General features: G+C 40.6%; 1 protein-coding gene across 2 annotated transcripts in view; it reads right to left on the bottom strand.

Annotated features, from left to right (window-relative positions):
- Positions 1-16575, bottom strand: part of USP6NL (USP6 N-terminal like) — a 96476-nt gene that overhangs the window by 62452 nt on the left and 17449 nt on the right. The window contains exon 1 of one of the 2 annotated variants that reach the window (XM_088526291.1): positions 13489-13837. The exons of the other annotated variant lie outside the window; for it this stretch is intronic. Coding sequence (XP_088382417.1) covers positions 13489-13561 — 73 coding nt within the window. The 5' untranslated portion in view covers positions 13562-13837. Of the gene's footprint in view, positions 1-13488; positions 13838-16575 lie in introns of those variants that run through there. 2 annotated transcript variants of the gene reach the window in all.

Below are 16575 nucleotides of genomic sequence, written 5' to 3'. Positions count from 1 at the left end.
ATCATCAGTGCACAAACATATCTATATCATTAATAGTTCCTGTACACTGGTTTGCAGGAAGATTGTAAGCAGTGACAAGCTTAATGACACTTGCAAACTGACCATGAAGTTTTTAAAAGCCTTGATTTTGAGGGAAATAGTGTTAGCTTAATACTCCTGCAAGATGAAGAGCTACAGACAGACACTGCTACACCACAAACACATATAAGGTTAATTTTATTTCAGGCCCTATGCACAGACATCAAGCAAAGATCCATTTATTTGTTAGTGTTGAAGTCAATGATGCAGTAAATCTACTAATGAAGATCCATCTCTTACCACTATTCTCTGTTAATAAATAAATATTCTTACTACTCTCATATCTGAAATGACCTGAAATGGGTAAAATGGATTTCAGAGCTCAGTAAAGAGAAGCAAGTCTACTTTACCCAGTCCCAACACTGATGCAATATTTAGGCAACTCTATTCACATTTGCAAGGATTAGCCAATACGATGCATAAATAAAACCTTTTACACATTTCAGTCCTGCTCTGCAACCTGTTTCCCTCCGAACAGGCCGCACTCGGCCTCCGGAGGCTTCACCTCTCTCACAGAAACAAAACCCAGAGCAAAACTCAGGACTCGGCCAAACCTGTCGAGTCGGATCTTGGCAAACAAACACTCAGCAACCTGGCAACAGCGAAGTGTAAAGGGCAAACGCAAACTGCAAAGCCTCCTAAGGAGAGCAGCACGCACAGGTTGTCCTCTCGCTCCCGGAGACAGGAAAAGAGCAGGTCTGCACCTTCCAGAGCTCAAGTCCACGGGCAGATTCTGCCACAAACCGTGAGGATGTTCTGCAGTTCAGCAAGGGCTCAGGCTCTCATTTCTGCATGGGGCTGAGCAGTGACCCAGACAGCAACAAAATACCACCCCTCAACTACTGCCAAGAGCAGAGCTGCGAGCTCCAACCACAGCCCGCAGCAGCAGACAGCAGAGCGTGCTGGTCAGAGCATTGCTGTGCCCAAATCCATTTTCAATCCTCTTTTTGGCTCAAGAGGGAGACTGAACCAAGGAGGTCAGAAAACTCCCCCTGAGCCTTAATGTTTATTTTAAAATTCACTAAAACCACATGAATGTTAAACAAGTTAGAACCTGAATTATTCATCAGTGAAGTTAAACAACTCCAAAATAATCCAAAATTATTTGGGTTATAAACTTTGGTTCCCTTCTACTTTTACCATGAAAGACATTTCTTCAGTGCACATTAAAATCCAAACTGTGCATTTCTGATGCATCTATAAATGCAGTACGGGTATCTCCTTGAAGCAGGTGACTGAATGCAGAAAGCCAAGGCAGCAGCTCCATAAGGACATTCCCCCCAAAAAATGCAACGACAGTGGAGGAGCTGGTTAAGCAATATGGGCCGCGTTCTGGCTAGAGCCCTTCAAAAGGATAAAGCATTACCACTAGAGAAGCCTCAAACCTGATGAAAATCCAATGGCCTCTCATCAGTTGTTCCCCCCTCAGCAGAAGTAAAACTGTCATTTGCCTTCAAATATAGAGATAGGTCTGAATGCGAATGAAAATTGCCAAATGTTTCTTCTGTTTCAGAATATTTTCTCAAATTGGTTAACTTTTTGCTAGCTTTTTGTTACAAGAGCAAGATCTTGAGGGAATTTACAAACAACTTAGTCAAAATAAGTTCTCAGGCCTTAAATTAAACATAACGCACACTAAGAAAAAAAAAAAAAAGTTACTTTTGGGCTCATATGAGCTCCACGTACAGACTTCACTGCATTTACCCAAGAATGTTAGTTCACTACTTAAGAGGTCACCACTTCCCTACTTTACTTCCTTCTCTGCGTTATTGTACAGAGAAAAAAAATGATATTATGCACACATATACCACAGAAAACCGATCAACATTATAAAATTACTTGTATAGTCTTTATTTAGCAAAACCAGTTGTTTTTCCAAAAGCCAATTGACTCTGGAGACCAACAGTTTGCATTTTTGTGATACGTGCTATGAAAAAGTAGAAAAAAATACTAAGCTTCGGAGTGCTTTATACCTGAAAGTCCAATAGCTGTTAAATACCAGGCTAACACTCGAACCATCTCAGAAACATACTTTTGTTCACACTTTTCTCTGAAGAAACAAATTGAGTGCACATCCTAGGGGAAGTTATATATACTCCCGTTAAAGCAGCCTTACCAGCTTCCTGCAGCTTCCCCCGAGCCGAGGGGCTGTTTCACTGAATCATGGATTTGAAAACAAACTAAATTATGTTTTGATCAGACAAATGAGCCCAGCTTCACTGAGTTTAAGTGCACGAGCAGGATGAGCACGTGAATTTGCAACCTACCTAATCAGGTTTTCCTGAGCCACAAACTTCTGGTGAGAGTGTAGGAAAGCTCTACTACTGCTCTTAATGATCCAAACGTGCTGGGCTGATCCGGAGGTGAAGGGGATAATGCAGGCCCAGCAGCCAGATTTGCAGGGCTGACGGAGGTACGAGCCACGCGCTGTGGCTTGCTCAGACGCTGCCATCCGCGGGCCGGGACACAACGGTCTGTAAATAGTCAATGACCTGGATAATTATTTTCTGGTAATGTAATGTAACACGATCCAGGGCTACAAAAGCAGAAGAGCTGACAATTTAAAAGTCATGCCTAGTGCAAAGCACAAATTTGAAAGCTATGAAATGAGAAGTGAAGTGAAAAGAGAAGTGCAAAAGAAAAGCCCCAGAACATTATGCGTTATTCAGGAAAATGAAGTTTAAGTCGATGAGATACAAAAAGCTAAGGCATGCAGAGGGCAGCACCAGAGAATAAGGAACCTAAAAAATATAGAAAAGGATTTTTAAATTTTACCATTCACCACAAGCATTTTAATGCACAAAAACATAGGCAAACAATCCAAAAATTACTGAGCTCTTCTACAAGTAAGTCCATCAGCTTTCAGTACCAATTTCTTGTTGCCTTGCACCTGCTTGCATCATTTGCATCCAAATATTAGACCAAAGGTGTTCTATATTTCTTTGCACATATGAACAGTGCTGAAATTAAGTAATCAAAAGCTAAAAGCAAAACTCAACAAAGTCCCCTTTCACGTGATATAAAGGCACAACAACTGTACAGAGGTAGGAGGGAAGAGCAGGACATAAGCAGCACATATTTCTCTCTGAAATCCAAATTCCATTACTATTCCATTATCAAGCAGCTCAATGATGCATCATTTAGCTACCACCGTTTTAAGTTCAAGCTTAGATCAATAGTCATATAAATGGAATACTAAACAGGTTTCAGACTCAGACTAGAACACAGAAATTAGAAAAAAATATATAACTGAAGTAGTTTTTAGATTTGTCTTAAGATGAGGTAGGAGGCTTTGGAAATAGACTCATCTGCAGTTGCTTTAATGATGAAAAAAATCCTGAATAAAAGGGAGCTGATATACTTTGCATACTATAGCAATTTTGAAACATTTTTGCATTAAAATAATTTTTTTCAAGTCTGAAGCTGAAAAGACTTCGCTTTTTATTTTTTAAAATGGAAATAACTAATAAGAAATCTTCAAATTCAGCTGATGAAAGTTGCACGGCAGATAAAAGGAACGCAAAAAAAAAAAGAGGTTGGGAGGAGAAATGAATGCAAAACAACAAGAAAAAAAAAAAGCAGGAAAGATGTTCTAAATCAAAAGGAATCAGATACTTCAGGACTCATCCCGACTGTGTTTGTAAACAGGATCATGCAAATGCACCGCAGTCTTCGGCCTGAGACACAAACTCTGTCAATCCGTTCATGCTGCCGTCCCTGGCGGTGCTCTCTGGAGGGTGCTCAGCAACACACACATCTGCAAAGTTTAAATCCGTCCACAGCCTCGGGGCAGCCAACTAGGAAATCATCCATGAATTTTCCTCTTGATTTTGAGATAGCACACACAAACACGAGTCATAAATTACAGTCTTCAATACATGAATGGACAATTCTTGATCGCCTCCATGTTCCTTAAACTTCAGCATACTGGACCTTCCCATATTTCTAAAGAACTCACTAACATACTGCACCCAACATCAAGTTCATATATGTGGTGTAAAGAAATGATGTTCCATGCAATTCTGTAAATATTGGCTTGGTTTAGATCAGCAACTTGGTTTTGGAGCAAATCTCCAGATTATCCCTGTTTATTACCCTTCATTTTGCACTAGGAGCAATACAGAAGAGAGCAGATTTGCTTCCTTTGACATGAAACTCATCCACAAGAGTTGCAGATCCTCTGTCCAAAGATCCAGGACCAGATTGCACTTAATCTGGGGGGGGGAAAGCCTGGAAAGATGCAGATATTAAAGCTCCAGCACCACTTCTTTTCCTCTGTATATCCATCACTACCACCCCATGCTACTTGCTAGTACAGACAATCTATACATACTGTTATATTAAAGAGTGTTCCACAGGTCAGCCACTCTGCCTCGGATTTGCCAGAGCATATTTGCTCATTATTCCCCTCAGAGCCTTGCTGAACTATTTATAGGATGGCTTTACATTCTTATTAGTTTCCTGACATTGATTTTTAATACATGTCCCATCACTCTGAAGATTCTTCTGTGCAGTTTTATACATAATACAAAATAGGGCACAATTTAGAAGGTCATTTTAACTCCTGTAAATAGTAAAGGCAATGTGAATCTGTGTAGACTTTTATCTTTTTTCTTGTATGAAGTTGCTTTGAGTTATATACAGACTTGGCAGACGCTGAACTAGCACTCATTCCATACATTTTAAAAGCTACGCATGGTACTGATTCATAGCACAGAAGCAATAAAAACATATTTTTACCAATGGTGTCTAAGACGTATTCCACACAACGGCCCGCAAACACAACGTTTTCTTTTACCGACTGAGGGGATACGATGTCTCCGGGACTTGCTGCAGCTGCAGCAGAGATGAGGGGAAATTTCAAAACACTTTACAATCATTTCAGTGTACAGCTGTCACCAAAATAAATAAATAAATAAGGACTTTTTTTTTTTAAAGGAGAAAACGAGCATGCAGACCAACCATGCAGCCACTTGTCCCTCACATAACAAAGCAAAACCCCTAAAATCAACTGCATATCCCATGCTGGGAAGACCTGGGAGCCCCTGTGCCCTTCCCAGCCCTGCTGGTAATATAGTCAATTATCAACCATTGCCATGTGAATGTATCTTCTTTAGCCATATATAGATAAATTTATATTTATAAAAATAATCTATAAATTTATAAATGTGTAAGCTACATCTTTATATAAAGCACTCTATAGCTTCAGATAACATCTTCTTTTGTTGTTTTCTCTTTTTCTGAAAATATCCATGGATATTTTTCCATTCCCAGAAGAGCTGAGCACACAGCAAACCAAGTGCATTATACTACATGTTTATAGATCACTGTTTCGCTGAAGGACTCAAAACAAGAGGCCATCTACAGGAACTCCAGCTCTTGACGTTTACTGTTGCAAGGATTTCTTCTTCCCATGCAAGAAAGTAGAGCACCCACCCCATAGTAGAGCTATGAAACACATATACACTGAAATGGATTTTCGTATTCTTATAGAACTACTTATTTTTCAACAAAGAAATTAAACAGAGTGTTCAAAGAGCTCAGCAAGCTGAATATCAGCCAAGCTTCTCCAGAGGGATGGGGCCTAAACCCACGAGCCCAGACTTACTGGAAAAGGAGGCCCTGGGAGGGGACACGCCGGGAGGTGACAGCTTTTAGGATTGACACCACACTCACCCTGCGGCCTCCAGTGAAGGACTAAGGGCCGCAAGCAACGGCTGCGACGGGCCATACGGACGGGGCCTCCTCCTGCCCTCCAGAGAGGCGAGCGTGGCCACCAAGCGGCCTCCCCGACGCTCTCGCTCTGCTTGGTTGAGAACACGGTGCCATACAATAAAGTTACAGGCAGGAAACAGGAGCAAAAAAGCAACCTGCATCACTTGGGATTTGATGCCGGAGGTGGCAGGATCCGATCCTTGAGGGAATCATTCCCGCCAAGCACCAGCCCCCTCCAGGTACAGCTACAAACTGCTTCGTTAGCTGCTTTATTAGCAGAGAGGCAGCAGCAGTCCTGGGCATCTGTGTACTTATTTCCTCATTTCCACCACCAAGAATTTAATTAACTGACATTAATTAAGTTTTCTGTTTGATCTGGAAATTCAGTTCAAATTAACATTTTTATGGATAGTTTAATACCAACACTGACGGGTAAAATTCTGTTAGAAGAAGCTGCTTGGACTTGCAATGAGAGGGATGAAGGAGAGGAATCTATTCCACGGAAAAAGCTGCATTTTTATTTATTGTTAACATAACCATAACTTACTGAAAAAAATGGGTGTTTGTTCTGAGAATATTTTGAATTCTGAATATTTTACTTATGCGTTATACAAAAGAATATGGAAGCCCAAGATAACGTATAAAAATACTTTGGAGAAAATTAGATAAAATGGCCAGGAAAGCTGTGAATTGTGGCTATACATCAAAACATTATTTAAGCCATCAATCTGCTACAATTATCAGTTGTAGAAAGTGCCCAGCTGAGACCTTGTCACTTTGAAAGTGTCATCACGTTTTAAATTATTAAAAACAAATGACTAAACCTATTAATATTTATTTCAGCACTACTGCTTATTCCTGCCCACTGCAACTTCACAAATGAAATTGTCATCATCTTCAGTTATAAACGAATAAAATAAATTCCATATAAAATTTTACTATTAATAAACATGGAAGCTGCTATTGGTATTTAGCATCAGAGTCCAAGTTTCATAAGCACAAGTTTAAAATACTGAAATCTGAACAATTTAAGGCAAAAAAGTCATTTCCAGCTGCTTTAAGTGTGTCAAATAAAAAGGAAATGTTTATTCTTATATTTGAGTGTCCACAAAAAAAACATATCTTAAAACAACACAGGCACAATTGCCACGATTTTTTCTGACCTTGGTTTGATGAAAGATATGTTCACTCAAAGTACAAAAATGTTAGTTAGCAAAATTAAGTTTGTTTTTCCTAGATTCTTGATGCAGAGGGAGCACCCAGCACAGGTTTCACAGCCTGGAAGCTTGGAAGAGGCTAAAACAGACAGACTTGGTTCTAAAATTCCTCTCAAAAACATAAGAGCAGCTGATACAACAGAAACACTCCAAGCTGCAGGACACAGGTCAGTCTTCTTCTCGGGCTCAGATCTGGCCTCAAGGCCCCAGATTTACTGGGCAAACAGGTAACAAACTCACTGAGCGGCGGCCTCAGCTGCAGTATCACTGAAACCAGGAATCCAAACACGTCCATCCCACCAGCTCCAACTATGCAACCTATTAACCTTCCAAAACGTTAGACAAATACTCGAGTGAAACAGTGACTCTCCATACAGAGCTGCCCTTTTCTTGCAAGAAACCTAAGCAAGCCACTGTGTTTCAGGGGTCCTTGACAGGTCCTCTTGCCGTGCCAAAACCACCAAGGAGAGTTTGTGTGAGCACATTTAATTGCATACCTCCATAATAGGTAAAGATTAAAGCGATTCTCCAAACGAGAAGGCTTCACTTCTCTTTTTCAGCTCAGCCAGCAGCCAAGACCAAACCAAGGAGCCTGAACTGCAGAAAACCACATGATGGCCTGTTATCAGAAGAGGATAAATAGCAATTTTCAGTAATATATAATCAGGCATTCTTCAGAGCTTGCAGTTGCTTGCTTGTTTTGTGCCAGTGAAGTTTTTAACCAAAAGTTCCATTCTATTTACATTTAACAATTTTGACATTAGCCGAAAGAGAGGCTTATCCGGACTCTGGCTACTTAACATCATTTCAAGGGTCGCAGCTCGCTATTGCATTACACGTGTTTGTCCTGGTCGTACTACAGACCAACAAAGTGGAAAATGAGAGCAGTCAGCAGCAGCAGCAAATGAACCAACGTCAAAACCTGGAATATAGCTTGTCTGCTGGCCACAGGGACCAGTTTTACTCGTTGCTGAAACCTCTTCTGAGACAGAGAGCAGCCAGGGCAACCACAGAAGTTGCTTCCTGCAGTTCCCTCGAAAAAGGACTAGAATTAAAGTGATGACAGACTGTAATACTGCTTGTCAGCACAATTGTGCCAATTTAGACCAAACTTGAGCTCCTGTCCCGTCTAGTACAATCATCATCATGAACACTGGGTTTTTCAATCATGCTGCTGCACCATTCCTTACTCCTGTTTTCCATCCTCCTTTTTTACAGCACAATGCAAACATCTTATGTTCAGCTGTCAAATTTCCCATACAATATAAGAAACCTGCAGTGTTATTTCTGGAGTATTTGGAATATTGCAGTTTTTCTCCTGTATTGCAGTCACTACTGCAGCAGTGACCAAATTCCCTCTGTCATTCAGATCACCTATTATGCCGGGAGCTGAAAAGCAAATCGTGCAAAATACCTCTTCGAAACAAGCTAAGCAAGAAGCAAATGAAAAAATAGAGAAAAGACAACAAATAAGATACATTTACACTCACAAATATTCTGCAGCTCTAAAATTCACACTCTATTTATTTATATTTGGTAACATTGAACAAATCAGAGGATCTGTGCAAAAGTACTAAGAGTACAAAGAGGTAAAGTATTTTTCAAATGAAGAATCTACTAAGCACAAGGCAGGTTATTAACTGATTTTTTTATTGGGCTTTCTGCTTTGCCTAAAGTAAGGCATACATGAAAACACAGTTTGCATCTAAATTAAGTAATCAATTTAAGGTACTTAGCCATTCACAGGTTTGGAGTCTCCCTGCCTAAACCCAACACCGGAATCACGGTATGAAGCTGAAAAACAGTTTTCTTTATTGTGATTGTCCTCCTGTACGTTAGCTCATTTTCGTTGACTAACGTTATTGCACAAATAAAGAAAACAAATGAAGTGGCTCATTTTTCTGCAGCTCCTTCATAGCTAAAAGCTATTGATGTTGTTAAGCCATAGAGCAGTTCCCAGGACACAACATCCAAGCACTTTGTTAAATGATGCTACATACCTAATAATCAAACACCAAGTAAACAAGCCACTGGAGTCAGTTACTGAGAGCTAAGCAGTGAGAAGAAGCAACTGAGAAGAATCAAGTATTTTAAGCCATTTTTTAAAATAAAGTACAAAGAAAATACATAAGGAAGACGAGAATCACCAAAGCAAAGCAAAAACACGTGTTTATCCTACACAAGTTGTCATTATTTCAAGTGAGGGATAGTGAATGCCAGGTGCAGAAAAATAAAACTTTTTATATAAAAATAAAACTTCTTATGTAAAGATAACAACATTGAGTGGCAATGTGGCCAGCTGTTCAATGATCTGATCTTATTATTAATTATTTGCTTATGTATGTATTATTTTGCAGTGAAATTCCTCGCCCTCCTGCATCCATGTTAAATTTCAGGAGTGCTTTAACCGAGTACGAATACTTCCACCCGAGGAACGTTCCCTTTCACAAGAAGCACCAGGGAGGCAGAGATGCTCCTGCTGAACGAGCAGGAATGGCAGGAATCACCTGCGAAGCCACAGCCTGAAGGACTCTCCTCAGGACAAATTTAATAAAGTCAGGAAGCCTGCTGAAATACAGCTACATTTTGTCGTGCTGGCAGAACCTTATGCTGTGACAAATAAAGCTGTAGATGTGCACTGGGGAGCTGCAGAAAATAAACTACCTGGACTGCTTTGGGCAGACTTCACAGCTAATGAGGAAAACAAGAAAAACTTGCTTACACAGTCATTAAGCAAACTGCCCTGTTCATTTTTATTAAAAATAAAAATAAAATTCACTATTAGTCTACCTTCTGGCCTTATAAGAGAAATCCTCTTCCTTCTTCCCATCCATTGCTACCCCTAAAAACCATAATAATTCAAAAAAAAAAGGTCTAGAGGTGTAGAAGACCCCTGGTTCTATGCAGCGTTCTCCAGTTCCAGCCAACCTGAGTTACAGCAGGATTCCCTCAACAAGGTGAGGCCTGTGGCTCCTCCATTTTCATTCCCGTTCATGACAACTGTGTTACTGCTTGATACAAGGTCGGCTCCCGGTTAGAAGTTTGATGGAGGAGCTGCTTTCCCCAAGCCTGTCTCAAGGCAAGAGGCCACATAGCAGCTTCTGTTCTTTATGAGTGCTCAACTTTTCACAGCAGCTTTTTTAGGAGTGCAACATCACGCTTGAAAGGGAAATTTATTTTATGTTCTGTAGGTACAGTCTCAAGAAGCTCGGGTGTCTCTCAGGGTTCCTTCGGGCCAAAATACCACTAATTGATATTTTTGTCAGCTAGAAGATATTGCAGGGTATGTGAGGGGTTTGTTTTTCAAACAAAAGATTGAGAAAGACTTTTTGTACAATGAAATGATAGGAACTAGAAGGATTCCTGAAGCAGATCCAGGAAAAAAAAAAAAAATTAAATGCTACTGGATGCTTTCTAAGGACACAACCACCTATGCTTTTTATGTAGGACATCACTTGCACTTTATTAGCAAATTTTAAAATAAATAGTCTTAAGATGTTATGCACAATCTTGCTGTTGCTTCTGTTTTATTTACGTGCACCAGCTTTTGTGTATGGTCAAAGATACAAAGCCCAAAGGTTTGAAAGTGGAATCAAGTGTCACTCCTAAAGGCAATTTCATCTTTAACTGACTTAATACGAATGCAGTAAGGGCTTGGAGCCTCCAAATTTGGAGTTTCAATGTTTCTAAAAGCAAAACCTTTTCACGGAAATTGGAACATCACAGAACACAGTAATTTTTTTTTTTTTTAAAATTTGAGGATTCGGGTTTTAAGCAGAACATTTTGGAAAAAAAGTATGAAATTGTGGCACTCTATATTAGAAAATTTAGTTCTCTTCATGTATCATTAGGGGGGAAAAATATAAAAAAAAAAACTAACAAGTCTACAGAAGAATTTTCTAGACAAAACCATAACCAGAGAATGCGCAACTGCGATACAAGAAGGCTGCTTATCCTCACACTGCTTAACTTCTTGCAAGATTTAATCCTACATTTGTAAGCCAGTTATTTTAGTCACTTATGATATAGAAAACAAAATCTAATTTGACTAGCAACACAAGACAACTCAAATGAAAACCAACTCTGGACGATGTTAGTAATGACTGGATCAAGCAGCTTTGGTAAATTGTCCAACTACCCCATCAAAACCCCATCTCAGCCCACAAAGTGTTGAGAATTTGTTCACTTCAAGTAACGTTCTGCAAGACTTCCTGCTGCAAGGATCATATTTTCTTCCCTCCAGGAGCTATAACAAGCTTCTGTCACTGAACCATGGATGCAGGAACACGGCTCTTGGTTAATAACCACATTTCTAGGCCATGGCAGGAAAAGAAGCATCAGGGAAACCGGAGAGGGAGGGAAAGCTCTCCCTGAGGGAGAAATCCCTCTCCCCCTCATGCAATATTTACAGAAATTATAATATTGTAGCAGACATTCACTCCATTTTGGAGAGTGGGTAGTTGAAACCAGGTTTGACACCCAAAACACGCAGTTAACCCCATGATTTTGCTCTCTCCCGAGAGAGGCAGCACCCGCTGCAGGACGCTCTCCTCCACCGCCCGCACGTCTGCTCTGACATTTCCCATTTCAGCTCCTCGAGTTTCTGATTCTCACAATAAGGGACAGAGATTTGTCACCGAGGTTTATTCGCACATGTCAGGAACAATGAACTTCAGGCTTTTACCCAATAAATCACCTTCTCACGATCAACACGCTTTGTAAGGGAAGAGGAGGATGCACCTGAGGAATGAGATTAGAAACCTTGCAACATTTAGCAGCAGTTTGAAAGCATGTTGGTAAACACTTCACATATCATCCATCACGACGCCGTGAAATCACCCCGCTTTCACACTGGCCTTCCTAGCAGCTCTTCCTTTAAAAATATATTTTTCCATTTGCTGAAAACAATCATGAAAATGAGTCATTTCTGGAGACTACAGTCCTTCACATACAACAGATGCCTAATGCTGCACGCAGTGAAATAAAACTGATGCCTACTCAGATTGCTGCATTTATTGCAGAAGTCTCTCAGCATTTTGAATATTTTATTTTTTTAAAAAAGTCAGAACATTCTGAAGAAAACATTTACAAAATGGCAAGATCTTAACACTGCTTGTAAAAATTTACCATAAAATTCTATAGGAATTAATATCTAATTTGCTCAGTTGCCCCAGCAGTTTCAGAACATCAGCTGAACAATGAAAGTTTACTGACTTTTAACAAGAAGCAACAAAAAATAAAAAACTCAAAGCTTTAGAACTGAGAAAAAAAGTTTTTCCTCCTGTTTTTTTTTATTCCAAGCTTTCATTTCCAATTCAGCTGAGTCAGTTCCAATAATACATTTTTTATATGTTTGGGTGGTTATCTTTCAAAAACAGTCCTTATATTAATTCAATACTTACACTATTAAAAGTCAAGCCTCAGTAGCAAACCATACTCAAAACTGACAAATAAAACTAGTGCAGCTCAATTCTACCTTTCCTCCCTTGTACAGAGGTGTTTTATTAACTGATTCAGCAGAATTACAGCAGCCTGACATTATTAAGGGAGTGATTTAAAAGAAAAGCACTAGCCTCTTGCTACAAACTACACGAAAGCGCAGAACAGCACAAGGACACACTAAGAGGCAGACACAGATGCTATAGGTCCTAAATTATTCATAACCTATTCGATACAAAAGAAAGGAGTCCCAAAAAATTAACTCCCAAAAAACATATACATGCCACTTTTATAATATCTTAAAAAAATCATTTTATTCCCCTACAAACATATTCAGCAACTGAAAGCATTTAAAAGTAAAAATGAACCATGGGAAGAAGTAGTGTTTAACAAATTCCTCATTAGATAAGTATGAAAGATACCAAAGGAGGACACTACTATAGAGAAGAAAACACAAGACACTCAACAGTCTGAAGCGACCAAGAAGAGCATTCATTGTCAATTAATTTCAAACAATAACTCAAGGATTATTTCAAGTGTTTCTCACACATGCACATATTTAAGTTAGTTGTAATCTAGAAATAGTCTAATTGTAAAACGCAAGCAGCAGTGCAGCTGTGTATTTTAAGTCTTATTTCCATAAGTACTGAAGGAGCCTATTTTTACTCTTATTCTCATTCAGAATACTTAAACAGTCAAGAAACTATCCTGATGGGATTATACAGCCTATGGATGCTACTTCCACAGTAAAGGGAAGAAAAGATCCTTAGAACAAGCACAGCAGTTACAAACGCTGACACAAACTCCATCTCCAGCACAATAAACGTCATCAGGATTCTCTTCAGGAAAGCTGCAGTGGCAAAATGGTAATAATTGGGCTTAATATAGTTCAAAACCCAATTACAGTAGCTACACGCACCACAGCAGAGGACACCAAATAACAAGCATACGTGTAAGTGAACTATAATCAAACTGCAAAATATTTCTGATTTACAGGAGATCACTCAGAAGACTGAATCCACGCCGGGGCTGTGCTTACCTTTCTTAACAGCATCTGCTCTCCGTCTTGCCGGCGACACCAGATCCTTTACAATCTGTAGCACTTGAATCATTGCTCCTCAGCTGCACGGAAGGAACCCGACCCTCCTCGAGAATTCCAACAGGTTTCATCACTGCACATTATTACATGGCTGTCTTGACTGTGCTCGAGCAAAACCGAGGCAAGAGCAGCTCCTCTACCTCTGCGAGGAAGATTTCTGCCTGGCTCTGCAGTCTGGAGTGATGGATTTAAAGTGACTTCAGCACATGGAGACAAAAAAGCCACAAGCAGTCCTGAGTGGATTTCTACAGCCCCTCTTCAGGTTATTTATTGAAGAGAATGTATGCTGATTTTTTTGTGCAAAGTTTAAAGGAAACATTTGCAGCACAAAGCAAGTGAGGAAAACCCCCTCTAGAAATGCAGGTTGATGGAAACGACATAATCCCCTGGGCTTAGGGCTTAAGGAGCAAGTTGGCACCTTGTTTTAAAGCAGGTATCAACTGATGAATTTTCATGTAAGGTTTTGAGAGGCTACTGGTGCAGCACCTGCCAAAGGAGGCATTCGTAGCCTTTCCTCCCCCTCCACACGCACCTCCAACTCTCCTGGTCGTGTCCGGCATTCACAGAGCCGCAGGATGGCTGAGGTTGGAAGGGACCTCTAGAGGTCATCCAGTCCAACCCCCTGCTCCAGCAGGGACACCCAGAGCACGTGGCACAGGGTGGCATCCAGGCAGGTTTGGAAGATCTCCAGAGAAGGAGACTACACAGCCTCTCTGGGCAGCCTGTTCCAGGGCTCTGGCACCCTCACAGGAAAAAAGTTCTTCCTCACATGGGGATGGAACTTTCCTGTTTCAACTTGTACCCATGACTTCTTGTCCTGTCACTGGCCACCACCAAGAAAAGTTTGGCCCCATCCTCCCTATATTCTCCCCTCAGGTACTTGTACACGTTGATCAGATCCTCCTCTGCCTCGGGATGAAGGCTGGAAAGTCAAGGAGCATTTCGGGCGCTCTGCTCCCACGCACTGCCGGGCACTCGGGGGACAGCTTCAACCCAGGTATTACCATCACCTCTGGCCGGTGACTTTAACGAGCAGATTGCAGTATGTGCCCAGCACCGTTTAAATGCCGCTCGGAAGATGCACAGACACTCCAGAAATCCCTTCTGTCAGGGTACGCTACCAAAAAAAACATGAGAAACTGTGTTTTACACAGTTGTGTTAAGTAACTGTCAGCTCCGAAGAGCCTCCGTGAATGTTTTTGAACACTGAGCCTTGCGAGGCCTCCTTGGCACAAACAGAGCAATTTAGGAAGCCAAAGACATTTTCCAGGAAAACCAAAACATCAGAGCAGACCGCAGGCTGCGAGGGAGGCCCAGCAAGCCGCCCTCTCCACCCTTCAGACCTTCTGTTCCCATTGCTCAAGCGCTGGACGGGGACAGAGACGTCATCCCTCTCCCTTTCCAGCCGCAGATCGCGGGTGTTTCGGATTTGAGGTTTGCTGGGCTGCTTATCCACGTGCACGTCAGCCTCTTGAAACGGATACAGTGCAGGCCCAGCAAACTGCTTCATTATAGTAGTCTCATTCCTGCTCTGCCCGTTAATCCGCCTCTGCCAGAAATAATAATATTCCAGCACACGATCATATTTGGTTTGGCAAAATAAGTCATTAGTTGTGACAAGCTGTCGCATTTCTTCTCCCACCCAGCAAATACTGAGTGTCCTCTCAATAGGAAGCTTAGAGATTATTACAGTGCAACTGTATTTTATCCCTTCCTGAAAAAGGTTTCCTCGAGCTGTTTGAAATTGAGCTTATAACTCTTTATATTAAGAGTAATTTCTGACTCCTGTACATAACCTTAAATTCCAGGTTTCAGGCAAATGACTTGAATTGAAAGATCTAACTCTAAGGAATGTCATTATTTACAGCGAAATTGCATTGGAAATTTACTCTAAAATTTGACCAAGTCAATAGTTCACCAAAGAATTATATTTTACAGCACTGCTATTTTTTTTATGGTCTTTTTATGCAAGAATGTTAGAATAAAAAAAAAAAGGGGGGGGGGGGGGGAAGCAGAAAGGTAGGATAAAGACTCCTAATAGCAACACATACTTTGCCAACTATTCTGTGCTATTTCACTTTCTTCAAAGCCATTCTTACACCTATCAAGACAATAATATTAAACCATGACTCTTGATTTAAGAGACTGCTCCACTAGGTTTCGTCATTTTTGCTGCAGAAGAAAAAACAATCCTTCAAGAACCGAAACACAACTAGCGAATCCACACATCTTCATCCTTCACTCACCACCGGTAACGTGGTTGTAGTTTACACTTGCTCACCTTTGAATCATGAAAATTAATAGATACTTCCAGGTAATCTGTCATTGCAACCACCCACTTCCAGATCACACTCCCTGCCCGAGGATCACACAGCGAGCGAAGATCTTCACCAAGCAAAAGCTCACAGCAAGGTAAAACTCACTTGGCTCACTCCCAAGGTAAAACCAGGGAGAAATCAAGGGGTCAGACCTTTGCAAGTGCAATAGTTTAATGGCATTCTGTCCAAGAAATAAAACAAAAAAAGTAGTGTTACCTATTCAGCATGAGTTAGCTAAGAAATATGCACTTCACGGTGTGTTGCATTTTGTTTTTCTTCCTTTAACGTGAAGGGTGAAGCAAATACACAAGTTACCAGGTCAGTGAAACAAGGTGGTATGTGAAGGAGCAGTTAACTAGGAAGGGATTTAAGGATCACAATATGGAGCAGCTTTTGCACTCTCCAAACAGTAATAGAACAAATGCCTGCTATCCTGACTAGTCAGCTGTCATCACTCAAAACCAAGAATGCTTCCATTAACGTAATTACAATTAACTGGTCTTTGAAAGCCTTTTTTTTTTTTTTTTTTAATAAAGGACATTGCCAGGGGGCAACACATACCACTAAAGACACTGCAAAAACATGGTTCAGTGGAATATATGTCAAATAGCACTTGCAAGAAAATGAACAAACAAGAAGATCGGATTTTCAGCTTCAGAAAATCTTGGCAATTTTTTCTCCTTACTCCTCTTACAATCTGAAACATTTA

Source organism: Tinamus guttatus, unplaced genomic scaffold (assembly GCF_059628265.1).
Source record: "Tinamus guttatus ecotype Peru unplaced genomic scaffold, ASM5962826v1 Tinamus_guttatus_pri_ptg000245l, whole genome shotgun sequence".
Taxonomy (NCBI): Eukaryota; Metazoa; Chordata; class Aves; order Tinamiformes; family Tinamidae; genus Tinamus; species Tinamus guttatus.
This window is presented reverse-complemented; position numbering and strand designations above follow the sequence as displayed.